Source organism: Perca flavescens, chromosome 11 (assembly GCF_004354835.1).
Source record: "Perca flavescens isolate YP-PL-M2 chromosome 11, PFLA_1.0, whole genome shotgun sequence".
Lineage (NCBI taxonomy): Eukaryota > Metazoa > Chordata > Actinopteri > Perciformes > Percidae > Perca > Perca flavescens.
Genome location: NC_041341.1, coordinates 75,001 through 88,516, shown reverse-complemented (window position 1 = coordinate 88,516; position 13,516 = coordinate 75,001). Strand labels below are relative to the sequence as shown.

The 13,516-nt window shown below is 45.5% G+C and overlaps 1 protein-coding gene across 1 annotated transcript in view; it reads left to right on the top strand.

The window, feature by feature from the left end:
* Positions 1-691: 691 nt before the first annotated feature.
* The window catches only part of LOC114564188 (5-hydroxytryptamine receptor 2A-like), a 55,643-nt gene continuing 42,818 nt past the window's right edge, over positions 692-13,516 (top strand). Inside the window, exon 1 of the mRNA XM_028591417.1 lies at positions 692-1,142. Within this exon, the coding sequence (XP_028447218.1) occupies positions 692-1,142 (451 nt within the window). The remainder of the gene's footprint in view (positions 1,143-13,516) is intronic.

Here is a 13,516-nt window from a genome sequence, read left to right as displayed (position 1 = left end):
CAGCAGTTGGCTACTTTGGTTTGCCCGCATGGTGAAGATAATCTTTTGGTCCTGCAACAGACGATACAAGGCTTCAGACGAGTCCAGGCTCCAGACAATCCAAGGCATCGGACGAGTCCAGGCTTCGGACGAGTCCAGCCTTCGGACGAGTCCAGGCTTCAGACGATCCAAGGCATCGGACGAGTCCAGGCTTCAGACGATCCAAGGCATCGGACGAGTCCAGGCATCAGACGATCCAAGGCATCGGACGAGTCCAGGCTTCGGACGAGTCCAGGCATCAGACGATCCAAGGCATCGGACGAGTCCAGGCTTCGGACGAGTCCAGGCATCAGACGATCCAAGGCATCGGACGAGTTCAGGCTTCGGCTGTTTCCAGGCTTCGGACGAGTCCAGGCTTCGGCGGTTTCCAGGCTTCGGACGAGTCCAGGCTTCGGACGAGTTCAGGCTTCTTCGGAGTTTCCTCTTGAGATGAGGGAGTAAAGAAGCTGCCGGCACAGTGAAACACAACTCATTACTCGAGTGATAAATAAATGTGTGTGTTAAATTTACGGCATTCCGGTGAAAGGTGAAATGGGGAGCGAGAGTAGACGATGACAAGACTTTCCCCTTCTTTCTCCGCTCTGGCAAACTGTTCCGGGCAGCATCCCTGAGGTCTCGGTCGGTGACCTCGGCGTTTACCGAGCCGACGACCATGAACCCGCGAGGCGGCGCCAACGTGTCGGAGTTGATCTCTGAAGCCGTCAGAGCTGCGGCCGCCGCCTCTCTGGAGTCCGACGCGTGGTCTCTGCGTGGATCGGAGGAGAGCGCTCCGCCGATCAACAACGCCTCAAACTCGGGGTGTCCCTTGTTGGGGAACTGGTCTTACCGGAACGTCGGAGGAGTTTACGGCGAGCAGCAGGCCGGCAGGATGTACGGACCTCCGTGTCCTCGCCGAGACGTGGCCGTGGAGAAGAACTGGGCTGCGCTGCTGATCCTACTCGTCATCGCCGTCACCGTTTTGGGCAACATCCTGGTTATCCTGGCCGTCTCTCTGGAGAAGAAGCTGCAGAACGCCACCAACTACTTCCTGATGTCCCTGGCGGTCGCTGACATGCTCCTAGGCATCCTGGTTATGCCCGTCTCCATGGTGACCATTCTCTACGGTAAGCACTGAGTGACGAGGATGGTTGGGCTTTATTAGGTTGACATTTGGTGTGTCGCTGAGTCGAGCTGAGTGAGCTGAACTGTTCACTGACAAAACAAACTGCAGCTGCATGTTTAAGGCTTTGTTCACTCTGAAGAAGAAAAAAACAGGGATGCACCGAATCCAGGTTTTTGGGGTTCGGCCAAATACAGAATCCACTCATTAAGATTCTGCCGAATATGAAACCGAATCCTCCTCCCATCCTCAGTCCATTAAAGGTCCCATGACATGGTGCTCTTTGGATGTTTTTATATAGGCCTTAGTGGTCCCCTTAATACTGTATCTGAAGTCTCTTTAATATAGGCCTTAGTGGTCCCTTAATACTGTATCTGAAGTCTCTTTTATATAGACCTTAGTGGTCCCTAATACTGTATCTGAAGTCTCTTTTATATAGGCCTTAGTGGTCCCTTAATACTGTATCTGAAGTCTCTTTTATATAGACCTTAGTGGTCCCCTAATACTGGATCTGAAGTCTCTTTTATATAGACCTTAGTGGTCCCCTAATACTGTATCTGAAGTCTCTTTTATATAGACCTTAGTGGTCCCCTAATACTGGATCTGAAGTCTCTTTTATATAGACCTTAGTGGTCCCCTAATACTGGATCTGAAGTCTCTTTTATCTCTGGATTCGGTGCATCCCTGGTAAAAAAAAGGCCAAAATCGGATGTTGATGACAGCGTGATGATACTTAGAGTTGAGGCAATGTGACCTGAGTCGTATCAGAATTCATCAGAGTTGTAGACAGCAGTGTGTGAGCAGTAGTGTAGTCTAGTTTTTTGTAGTCAGTATACTGTCATTTTCCCCTCTCCGCTTCATGCTCGCCCGTCCCAGAGCAACAACTCCATATGTTTTTTTGTAACGTTATCGCGTACACTCTTAAAACAGATGTGTTAATATCAACACAAGTTGTGTCAATACCCAACACACTAATGTGTCTATATAAGGATCACACATATTGTGTTACTTTTAACACAAATACTGTGACACACACATGATATGTGTTAGATTTTCAAACAGTTATTGTGTCAAATATAACACAACAATATGCGTGGTCCTTATATAGACACATTAGTGTGTTAATAAATGTTCATAATAATGATTTGAATTTAAATGAACAGATACCCAATGTAGAACATTTTGTAATTTATTTTACAATCATGGTAATCAATAAATTTCCTTACAATTAATAAATGTCCTTACAATTAATACATTTCCTTACAATTAATACATTTCCTTACAATTAATGCATTTCCATACAATCAATCAATACTTTTTTAAGAATATAACATTCATTTAACCCTTGTGTTGTCTTCCCAGTCAACCATGATGGAACTTTTTGTTGTTCTGGGTCAAAATGTATAGCATCAGCCTCATCCGGATCATTTTCTGTAGTTTCTGTAACGTTAACGTCTGCTGCAATGTCACCCGAAGTGGCAGTATAGCTTCAGGGGCAGGCTTACCAAAACGCTGAAAGTGTGTGAGTGTAGTGAACGGTTTCAGAAATCTCCTTTAGGGTTTGGCAGGGAATGAATGCTGCTTTACGGCTATGTCCATCCCCTTTCCTCTGTCTCTGTGTTGGCGTACTAACCTCCGATTTGTGAGGACTATGGTTAACGAGAGTTAAAGAGAGTTAAGAAGAGTTAAAGAGTTAATTAGTGCAAGGCCTTGAACTTGTGTAATGTGTAAAGACATTGTGTTGGCTGCTTATATAATGGCTGTTTTTTAAATCGCCTCCTACATACTACAGACGAATGCAGTATGCAGTACTTCAGAGCTTCACAAAGTCCAGACCAAGGTCTGCAATTGGACCGAATGACAAGTCAATCTGGACATAGTCTATATCCACGACGTTCCACTTCGTGGGATGTCCATCATTTTAGGCCGGACGTGTGTCTCCTTCCTCTGTCTCTGTGTCGGGGTTCTAACCTCCGGCTGATTTGTGAGGACTGTGGTTAACTGCTCCTCAGATCTCTGCAGGGTAAATCCAGACAGCTAGCTAGACTATCTGTCCAATCAGAGTTCTCTGTTGCACGACTAAAACTACTTTTGAACGTACACATGTTCCACCAAAACAAGTTCCTTCCAGAGGCTATTTAGCAGAGGCCCCGTGGCTCCGTCCGGAGCTTTTCCAAGACGATTGTGATTGGTTTAAAGTAATGCCAATAAACCAGAGCACGTTCTTCTCCCATCCCAGGGATGCTGTGAGAACTAGCCAGACCTTCCTCCTCAGGGCTGTGGAGGAAGGTCTGGCAATGCGAGACTAGTTGCAACCTCACTTTACAGTCGAGAACAGTAAATTTAAAACCTGCAGCTGTCACTCTCCTGGTTGTTCAGGTGGCCAAATGTTTCTCTGTTTATCTGTCACACACACACACACACACACACACACACACACACATCCCACTGTTCCCCATTTCCAGCTGATCCTCGCTTCCCTCTGCGTCTCTGCAAATGTCACGAGCCGCTGCTCACATAAGGAGCTTTAATCCCTAAGCAGCACAATGCATTTGCATGAGAACGAGTGGCGGTAAATTAGTCAGAGGGAAGAGCTCTCTCAACAGAACGACCCTCGGTACCTAATACTCGCCTTTTCCCTGCTCTTTAATGAGAAGACAAAAGGAGCCATTAGCCACGCCGATGCCAAAACACAAACAGCGGGCAGTTATTTCACGATTTAGCTACACGTTCATCAACGGAGAGCAAGCACGGCATCGCCTCAGGTCGAGAGAGGTTATTAGTGATTATTATAGTGGATACCCAGAGCTGAGTTTGTAAATGTTTGTTAATGAGGTCACAGATTAGTTTGCGGTTGATGTCATGGCTGTGGAGATTGGATTATTAACGTGGGTGTAATGAGGTGGTCCTTTAAGAAATGCCATCAGGAGGCAGTGGACCCTATTTTACTGATATAACAGCACGGTGTGGAGCGCCTGGTGCAGGTGTGTTTAGGGAGGGTCCAAATCCACTTTTCGGTAGTTTGACGGCAGTAAAAAGGGTCTGTGTGCCGGGCGCCTGGTCCTAAAGGGTTGTCCTTAGTGTCTTCATTAATCAGAGGTGTGTTTTGGGCGTAACATGCAATCAACCAATCAGAGATCATCTCCCATTCCCTTTAAAAGCCAGGCGCGATTGGACCTTGGAGCATTGCTGTTATGATGGAGGATTTACACCGTAATATTTTTATTTGTAATCTTATGCATGTGTGTGTGCTGCTGTGTGTCCCTGTGTGTGTAACAAGCATAGTGTGTGAGCACTGTGCACGAGCCTAGGAGCATTTTACTAATGCTCTGTTAAAATAACAATGAAATGCTGCGTTATTGACTTTAGACCAGGTTTTTGTTGGTCAATGATCAGTTGATCAGAATGCACCTGAACACACAGATGGGCATGTTAGTTCAAAGAAAATATCAGTAGAAAACTGCACTTTATGCCTTTGATGTTCAATTCAATGTTCAATTTGTTCAATAACAGAAAGTTAGAAATTATTTCCTTTCATTAGTTTTAAGTGCAACGAGCAGTTTGTTGTATTTTAGCAGAATACTGAAAGCAGCAGAACTGAGAACACTTTAATATCTGATTATTTATTGCACGTAAACTTGTTATCAAGATAGTCATCATATTTTCCTCCCAACGCATTTCTTTATGATAATAAAAATAATAATAATTTATAATTTATTAATCCTGCAAGGGGAAATTCCAATCTTTTCACTTCATTGTTATTACACACTGGCCTGAATTACACACACATGCTCAGTACCTCTACATGCAATAATGGAGAGATGTCAGAGTTGCTCATTGAAAGGCACCCCAAGCAGTTGGGGGTTCTGTGACTTGCTCAGCGGCACCTTGGCAGTGCCCAGGAGGTGACCTGGCACCTCTCCAGCTACCAGTCCACCACCATACTTTGGTCCGTATGGGGACTTGAACCAGCAACCCTCCGGTTCCCAACCCAACTCACTACAGACTGAGATACTGCCACGTCCCCATTAAGACACATTTACGGGCATCGTTGTCAGGATTATTCTCTTGTTGTCTGTTGTTTTCCCCACCGAGGGAATCACATATCAGATGTGAGAGGGAGAGACAGAGAGAGAGAGAGAGAGAGAGAGAGAGAGAGAGAGAGAGAGAGAGAGAGAGAGAGAGAGACAGAGAGAGAGACAGAAAGAGAGAGAGAGAGAGAGAGAGAGAGAGAGAGAGAGAGAGAGAGAGAGAGAGAGAGAGAGAGAGAGAGACAGAGATAGAGACAGAAAGAGATTTTTTTTGATTTTTACAAAACCTTTATTTTCAGAAAGACATTTCTTTCTCTACCAGAACATCATATTGTTCTTAGATGCACAAAACCAAATAAAACCACATGTAATAAATAAATAGTCTCATAAAAACACAGAGTGAAAGACGAGCTCATCGTCCTTCACAGAGCACAGAGCTTTGGTGAAACACCACTGGTCTAAAAACTGTGTTATATCTTTCATCAGAGAGTGGAACCTGAAGTCCACTCTCACTCTGGCCTTCACCAGAGACACATACAGCTTTGTCAGCTCTAGTCCACTTACGTTCTCTATCTGGTTTTTACGACTTTTATAAATAGACAGTTTGGCCTGACCCACAATGAAATTCAACATTTGCCACTTATTCGCATTTTTCTTTCTGTAGCCAGCACCAAAAATAAAAGCAGTCTCACTAAAAACCTCTCCACAATCTAAAAACACAGTTTTTAAAATGTTAAAAAGAGGTTTCAGCCTGTAACAGTCCAGATAGCAGTGGGTGATGGTCTCAGGGTGGAGACAGAAAGGACACGTGGAGGACACGGTGGGATTAATCTTAGACAGGAACACATTCACGGCCAGAGCCCGTGGAGGATCCTCCACTGCAGGTCTCCTGACCTTTTGTTCAGGGGAGGCTTGTAGAAGACTCTCCACACTGGTGTCCTGTCTTTCATTAGTCTGTCCTTCCACACCATGTCCTTCCTCTCACTCAGCGTCTTATTGTGGGTGGCCAGAACACAGTTCCTATACAGACCTTTCCCAGTCTGCATATGGAGATCAGCACCACGTGGTGTATGTTGTGCTGGTGAGTCAGTGTTATTAATAAAAACCAAGATCTGGAAAAGGGTCTCCAGGAACGGGATTTCTGTCCCATTAAAATAGTCCCGCAGCATCTCTGTTTCTCCACTGTCCAGTCTGGTAATCCACTGTTCAGGATGGTTCTGGTGTGGCGGGCCGACCTCAGGCCCAGCAGAGAAGCCACCGCCTCTGTGTTCAGGAACCCAGGACCTGCAGCCTCCACGATTCCCTTCAACCCGTCCTCCAGCCCTCATCAGCCTCTCCGTGAGTCCAGGTCTGCTGCCATCCTTGAGATCCAGCCGGCCCCCCACACCAGAGGCTCCTCCAGGAGCCAGAACAGAGATGCTGCAGGTTCCAGTCTGGTCCATTTAAAACGTGTCCATACTTTAAAAAGTCCTTGGTAAAACGAAGGCAAGTCACACAAAGAGATAAAACCGCAGTCTACTAAAAACAAAGAAACATCAAAACCCAGACCTGCAACCCCCCTTAAAATGGTGCTGGCTACGGGGCCTCCAGACGACATCATCGTTATCATATAAAAACCTCTGTACAAACTGTAGTCTAAAAGCAGCAGTCCGGCTCTCCAAGTCCACCAAACCCTGCCCTCCCTCCTCCTTCGGCAGATATAAAACACACTTTGGGATCCAGTGCATCATATCCCAAAAAAAAAAAATTTAAAATAATCGACTGTATTGTTTTTTAAAAGACCAGCTGGGGGCTCCATACATTTCAACTTGTGCCAGAGGCTGGATGCCACCAAGTTGTTTATGATGAGCACCCTTCCTCTGTACGACATGTGGGGAAGCAGCCACCTCCATTTTCCCAACATCCCTCCACCTTTTCAATGACTCCTTCCCAATTTTTATCCATAGTTCTCTGGTCCCCAGATAAACCCCCAGGTACTTTACCCCCCCTCTTCCAGGTCAACCCCCAGGAAGCAGAGGGAGGCCTCCAGCCCAGCTCCCTACTGCCAGGGCTTCACTTTTGGCCCAGTTTACTTTTAGCAGCAGAAAGTTGCTGAAACGTCTGAACAATACGTCCTAAAATATCCACATCTTTTGATTTTTAATAAAAACTATGATGTCGCTCGTGAGGCTGATACAGTAAAAGGTGTAGTAAAACCAGGTAAAAACAGGCCAGTGATGCCACAGCGGACATTATGCAGCATGGGTTCAATGGATAAGGCGTACAACATCCCAGACATTGAGCAGCCTTGTCTTATCCCCTGGTTACCTTGAAGGGTTTACACAAACCTCCATTAATCTTCAGCACACTCTCAATGTTCTCGTACATTACCTTTATCTTGGCGATGAAACCAGGGCTGAGGCCGAACCTCTCCAGAACTTTCCACAGGTAACGGTGCTCAACCCGGTCAAACGCCTTTTCCTGGTCCAAAGAAACCAGACCAGTGTCTACGCCCAATGAACCAGAGACTGTCAAAATATCCCGAATTAGTGACACATTGTCAACAATGGACCTGCCGGGCACACAGTATGTTTGTGTCCTATGAATGACCCGGTCCAATACCAGTTTCAGCCTGGATGCCAGGACTTTAGACAGCATCTTGTAGTCTGCACACAACAGAGACCGGCCTCCAGTTTTTAATATCCTGTAGGTCCCCTTTCTTCGGGAGGAGGGTCAGCACTGCCCTCCTGCAACTCTGCGGAAGGGAACAACTATTAAAACTTTCTATAAAAACATCTAAAATGTCTGTTTTTATTACGTCCCAAAAAGTTTTGTAAAACTCAGGAGGGAGACCATCAATCCCAGGGGCCTTTCCCCCCTGCATGCTTTGTAAAGCTCTAGACACCTCCTCCTCCGTCAGGGGCCCCTCCAGCTCCACATTGTCATCCCCAGACAACGTGGGCAGGTCTCTGCAGAACCTGTTAAAAGCCTCGTCATCCTCTGTGTCCTCTGTGCTGTAGAGGTCTGCGTAGAACTCCACAGCTCTCTGTCGGATCTGTGATGCTGTCGTTAACGGCTGTCCTCCTGCTGATCTCAGAGCATGGATCATCCGGCTCTGGCCATTCTTCTTCTCCAAACTAAAAAAGAACTTAGTTGGAGAGTCCATTAAAGCAGTAGTCTGGAACCTGGACCGGATCAGTGCCCCCTGTGCTCTCATGCCCAGCAGGTCTGCCAAGATGGCTTTTTTAGACTTGAGGTCTTCAATACAGCCTCAATTTCCTGTGGACTCTGCAGAACTCTGCATGTCCACTATAGATATCTCCAGATCGTTCATAGACTTGGTAATGTCTCGAGAAACATTGAGAGTGTACTGCTGACAAAGCTGCCTGATTTCAACCTTCCCAATGTCCCACCACTGCCTCAGGGAACTAAAATCTCTCCTTCTATCTCTAAAACCTTTCAAAAAAAAAATAAAAACATCCCTAAAATGTGCATCTAAAAGCAAAGCCGTGTTAAAATGCCAATACGCAGATCTGGGTTTAATATTGGCAATATAAACATCACAATACACATATGCATGATCAGAAAAACCGACAGGCAATATTCTACACCCTTTAAAAACATTAAAATGGTGCTTAAAACAATAAAACCTGTCTAATCTAGCCATAGTCAACCTGTTGTCCCTGCTGTGGACCCATGTGTACTGCCTCTGCTGTGCATGGTGGTCTCTCCAGACGCCAGAGAGACTATGTGTCTCCATCAGCCGCTGCATAGCTTGTTTAGAGGCAGCATGTGGTTCATTATGGTTCCGATCTAAAACATCATCATGTGTACAGTTAAAATCCCTCCCAAAAAAAAAAACTCCTCTGGTTCACACTCACTTAAAACCGTACTGAGTTCATTTAAAAAGAACTCTATCAGGTCCTGAGTTTGGAGCGTATACGTTTATAAAACCAGATTAAAAACTTCATACTGGGCTCTGACTACTAAGAGTCGGCCCTTTATTCTTTCATCGACAGTGTGGGACTTTGGTAGAAAGTTTCTTGCAAATAGGATTGCTACTCCTCCGCTGATGCTGCTAAGATGACTTAAAACCACCCCCCCATCCCATTCCCTCCTCCAGTCTGTCTCATTTAAAGTGTCGCTGTGCGTTTCTTGCAACATTGCAATATTTACTCCTTTAAGTTTTAAAAACTCAAAAGGCAAGCCCTCTTCATCACATCTCTGCCACCGTTAATATTAAGAGTAGAGATTTTAAAATTACTCATCATGTCAGATGTGAGGAGAGACACACACAAAAAAAATGACACAAAAATGAATACCAACAACAAACGGACGGACCTATTCTTCCTCACTGTCTCCATCATTTAAAAGCTCTAATTTGATCCTCTGAAACAGTTTCTTCAACCTATAAAACTCTGGTAGAGTGAAGCCTCTCTCACCTCTAAGGTGCATTTGATCTCGTATTGAGATCAATAAAACATTTTTGTTCTCAAAATAGTCTTCAAGGTTTATGTTTTTGCTATTTTTAGTTTTCTGGAGGAACTGTCTGATTAGGTCTACCTGGTACAGGTCTCCCTGCACCGACCCAACAGAGACCTGGGAGTCAGTCAGAGGCTGACTGAGTACACTACAGTCCTCTTCCTCCTCATCTTCTTCCATTTCTAACTCCTCTTTCTCTTCCTCCTCCACCTCTTCTTCCTCCTCTTCCTCCTCTCCTTCCTCCTCCTCTCTCACTGCCATTTTTTTGGCGTGAGAACCCTTATTCCTGATGTCCTTTTTTTTTTCTTTTCCTTGCAGACAATTTTAGAACTTTATCATTTTCACCCAAAACAACCTCATCCCTCCTCTCTGGGTCAGCTGCTGCTACTGCAGGGACAGTCAGCTCAGCCTCAGCTGATTCATCCAGCACACCTGTCTGTTCCCTACACACACCTGTCTGTTCCCTACACACACCTGTCTGTTCCCTACACACACCTGTCTGTTCCCTACACACACCTGTCTGTTCCCTACTCACACCTGTCTGTTCCCTACACACACCCTCACCCGATTTTTTTCCTTTTTCTTTTTCTTCACCCACAGCACATTCCCCAGTCACACACACACTTCCATCACCCACTCCATTCATACAAACACCAAGTGTATTTACATTACTCACCCCGTGCGTCTGGTCGGGCACGTCGTCATCACCACACCGCAGTGCAGCACGCGGAGCGGGCATCGGCCGCTCGGCCGCGGCAGCCGGCCCCGAGGCAGCAGCCCCCCCCGGTACCCCCGGGGAAGAGGGGGCCGGCCCCGCCCCGGCACCAGCCCTCCCTCCCGGACCGGGAGGATTCGGATCACCTCGTCTCGGGCAGGCCCTCACCGTGTGGCCCACCTCTCCACAACCAAAACATTTCATCTCTGATGACGTTGCAAAAATCACGTATTCATAATCATCTACTTTAACATGGAACCGGAGGTTTAACTCCTCGTCCCGATGGTTCAGTATCATATACAGCTGTCTACGGTGAGACACCACGTGCTTCAGCAACGGAGATTTACATCCAGACAAGATCTTTTTAACGGGGGAGACTATCTTCCCGTGTCTGGACAACTCTCTGCTGAGGAAGCCATCAGAGATGAACGGTGGGACGTTGGACAGGACTACCTTGGTGGCCGGTTGAGTGAGCGGCAGCACCTGAACAAACGTTTCACACACGGTGATGCCCGCCTCGATAACTTGGTTCACCTTCTCCTCCCGGTCCAGGAAGATGACCACGGCGCCGTTCATCCGAGCGGCCGACATAATACTACCGTGCCCGACCTTCTCCCCCACAGCTAGACTAATGTCCTCCACGCTGCACGGGAAACTAGGACAGATCTTAATGCCATGTTTCCTAGTGAGCGTGGAGAACCCCTCTCCATTTACCATGGCGGCTGCACACGCCGACCGGCGAGACGCCGGCAGGAGTCAAAACCACCCAAATAAACCTAAACTAACCACCAAACAGTACTACAAATGAAAGATAAAGTGACCTACACCGTTAAACTAAACAAAACTAAATGAAAAATCAAACAAAGAAATAAGAAAAGTAAGAAAAAATCTACAAATCTCTGCAGCTCACTCACACACGCTCTCAACTCAGAGAGAGAGAGAGAGACAGAGAGAGAGAGACAGAGACAGAGACAGAAAGAGAGACAGAGAGAGAGAGAGAGAGACAGAGAGAGACAGAGAGAGAGAAAGAGAGACAGAGAGAGAGAGAGAGAGAGAGAGGGACAGAGAGACAGAGAGAGAGAGACAGAGAGAGAGAGAGAGATATCAGATGTGAGGGAGATCATTGAGCGTGTAGAAGACTTATCAGCTTACCGGCCAAATTCTGATAACGTTTTTGTATTAAACAAACATTTCACAAGCGTCTTGGGAAATTTGGGATAATCCGAACCATTATGGCTGCATGCGTGGACACTGTGGACAAAGAGCTTTTATTCTTGTGTGTGACGTGTCTTTTCCTACCTACTCTGTGTAAGGTGTGGTTTGTCTCTCCCCATCGTTCCCCCCCAGGGGGGAGCCGATGAGCTGTCAGAATAAACTTAGCAGACTGAAACACAATCCTCCCGACACTCTCGCTCTCTCTCTGCCGGTCTAAAGAGCTCGAGTAACTCGGGGGGTTTTCACTCGACTAGGATTCGCACCCACGGTAGTTGAAGACGGCTGACAGCTTCTGTTTGTTATAGAAAGACGGGAACTTTTAGTGTCACATACTGTACACATAGCGAAATTCATTCTCTGCACTTTAAACCTAACCCTCATGGGAGCAGGAGGCAGCCAATCACAGTTTAAAGTGCCCATATTATGAAAAAAAAATCAAATGTTCTGAGTGAGATCTGGTTTCTGAATGTGTCCTGCCTTCAGTCTCCTGGTGAGCTGGTCAACATCTGCACGGCTTTCTACGGCACTAGCCGAGACGAGCTGGCTAACTGCAACCGTTAGCATGCTAGCGGCTAGCATGCTAGCTCGTTCTCAATAACAAAGCACTGCTACAACACACACTAGTTCACCATAATCTACCAAAAGAACTAATTCCATGTGCTCCCTGGTTTAGAAGAAGTCTCCCAGCTGATCCTGCCTTGGAACTGACTGAAGTTGGAGAAACAGCCTTTCTTTTACTGTCTACGGAGCTAGCTGACATGATCTACATCTGAACTACTGAGCATGTGCGAGTGCAATGAAAGATAGTACAGAAGAAGAAGAAAAGAAGTCTCACTCTGTAGCTAAAACAGAGAGCTGAACACAGGGTGAAAAGAGGAGCTCCAGACATGTAGAGTTTATTGATAGGCTTTTATTTTGAAAAACAAAAAGAAAAGAAATTAACTGAAATATTGCATGTCTCCTATAGCTTATTGACTTATAGTTTGTGTGACATAAAACCCTGATAAAAGTCAGCAAAAAAGTTTCTCAGCCATCATAGAATTTAGCAAATCGTGCACAACAATGATTAGATTTTTCACAGCTACCTGTTTCACAGCCTGAATATTTCATTTCAATTTTATTTATACTGTAGTATCAGATCATAACAAGAGTTATCTCAAGACCCTCTAAACGTAGAGTAGGTCTAGACCACACTCTGTAATTTACAAAGACCCAACGGATTCCAGTAATTCCTGTAAATCCAGAGTTTGCGAGAATTTTCTATATTTTGGAGATTTATTTGGAGAAATTCAAGAGCCACGTATTCCGCTGAACTCCAAAACTCTTGATTCGGTGCATCCCTAGTTGTAGGGAACCATCCATGTTATTTTTGGGGCAATTTGCTTGAAAGAAACCCAAATTTCTGATTTTCTACGCCCCTATATACCCACTCGCTCTGTCAGGTCAGAAGATCAGCTGCTCCTGAGTGTGCCTAAAACTCAGCGGAAGCTCAGAGCAGACCGTGCCTTTGCTGTGTCGGCTCCTAATTTATGTAAATGATCTGCCTCTGCACGTTAAACAGGCCTATTCTTTGTCTGTATTTCAATCTAAACCGTCCGAAAACCTGTCCCTCCTCTGTGGCCTTTGACACCTAGTAAGATGTCGACTTTACTTACCTCATTTAATTATTTATTTTGATTGCTTTTTATATAATTTTATTATTTAATTTTACTTACAGTACAGGCCAAATCTTATATTTTAGATTCTTCAAAGTAGCCACCCTTTGCTTTTTTATTAATAAGTGAAATAATTCCACTAATGAACCCTGACAAAGCACACCTGTGAAGGTAAAACCATTTCAGGTGACTACCTCATGAAGCTCATTGAGAGAACACCAAGGGTTTGCAGAGTTATCAAAAAAAGCAAAGGGTGGCTACTTTGAAGAATCTAAAATATAAGACATGTTTTCAGTTATTT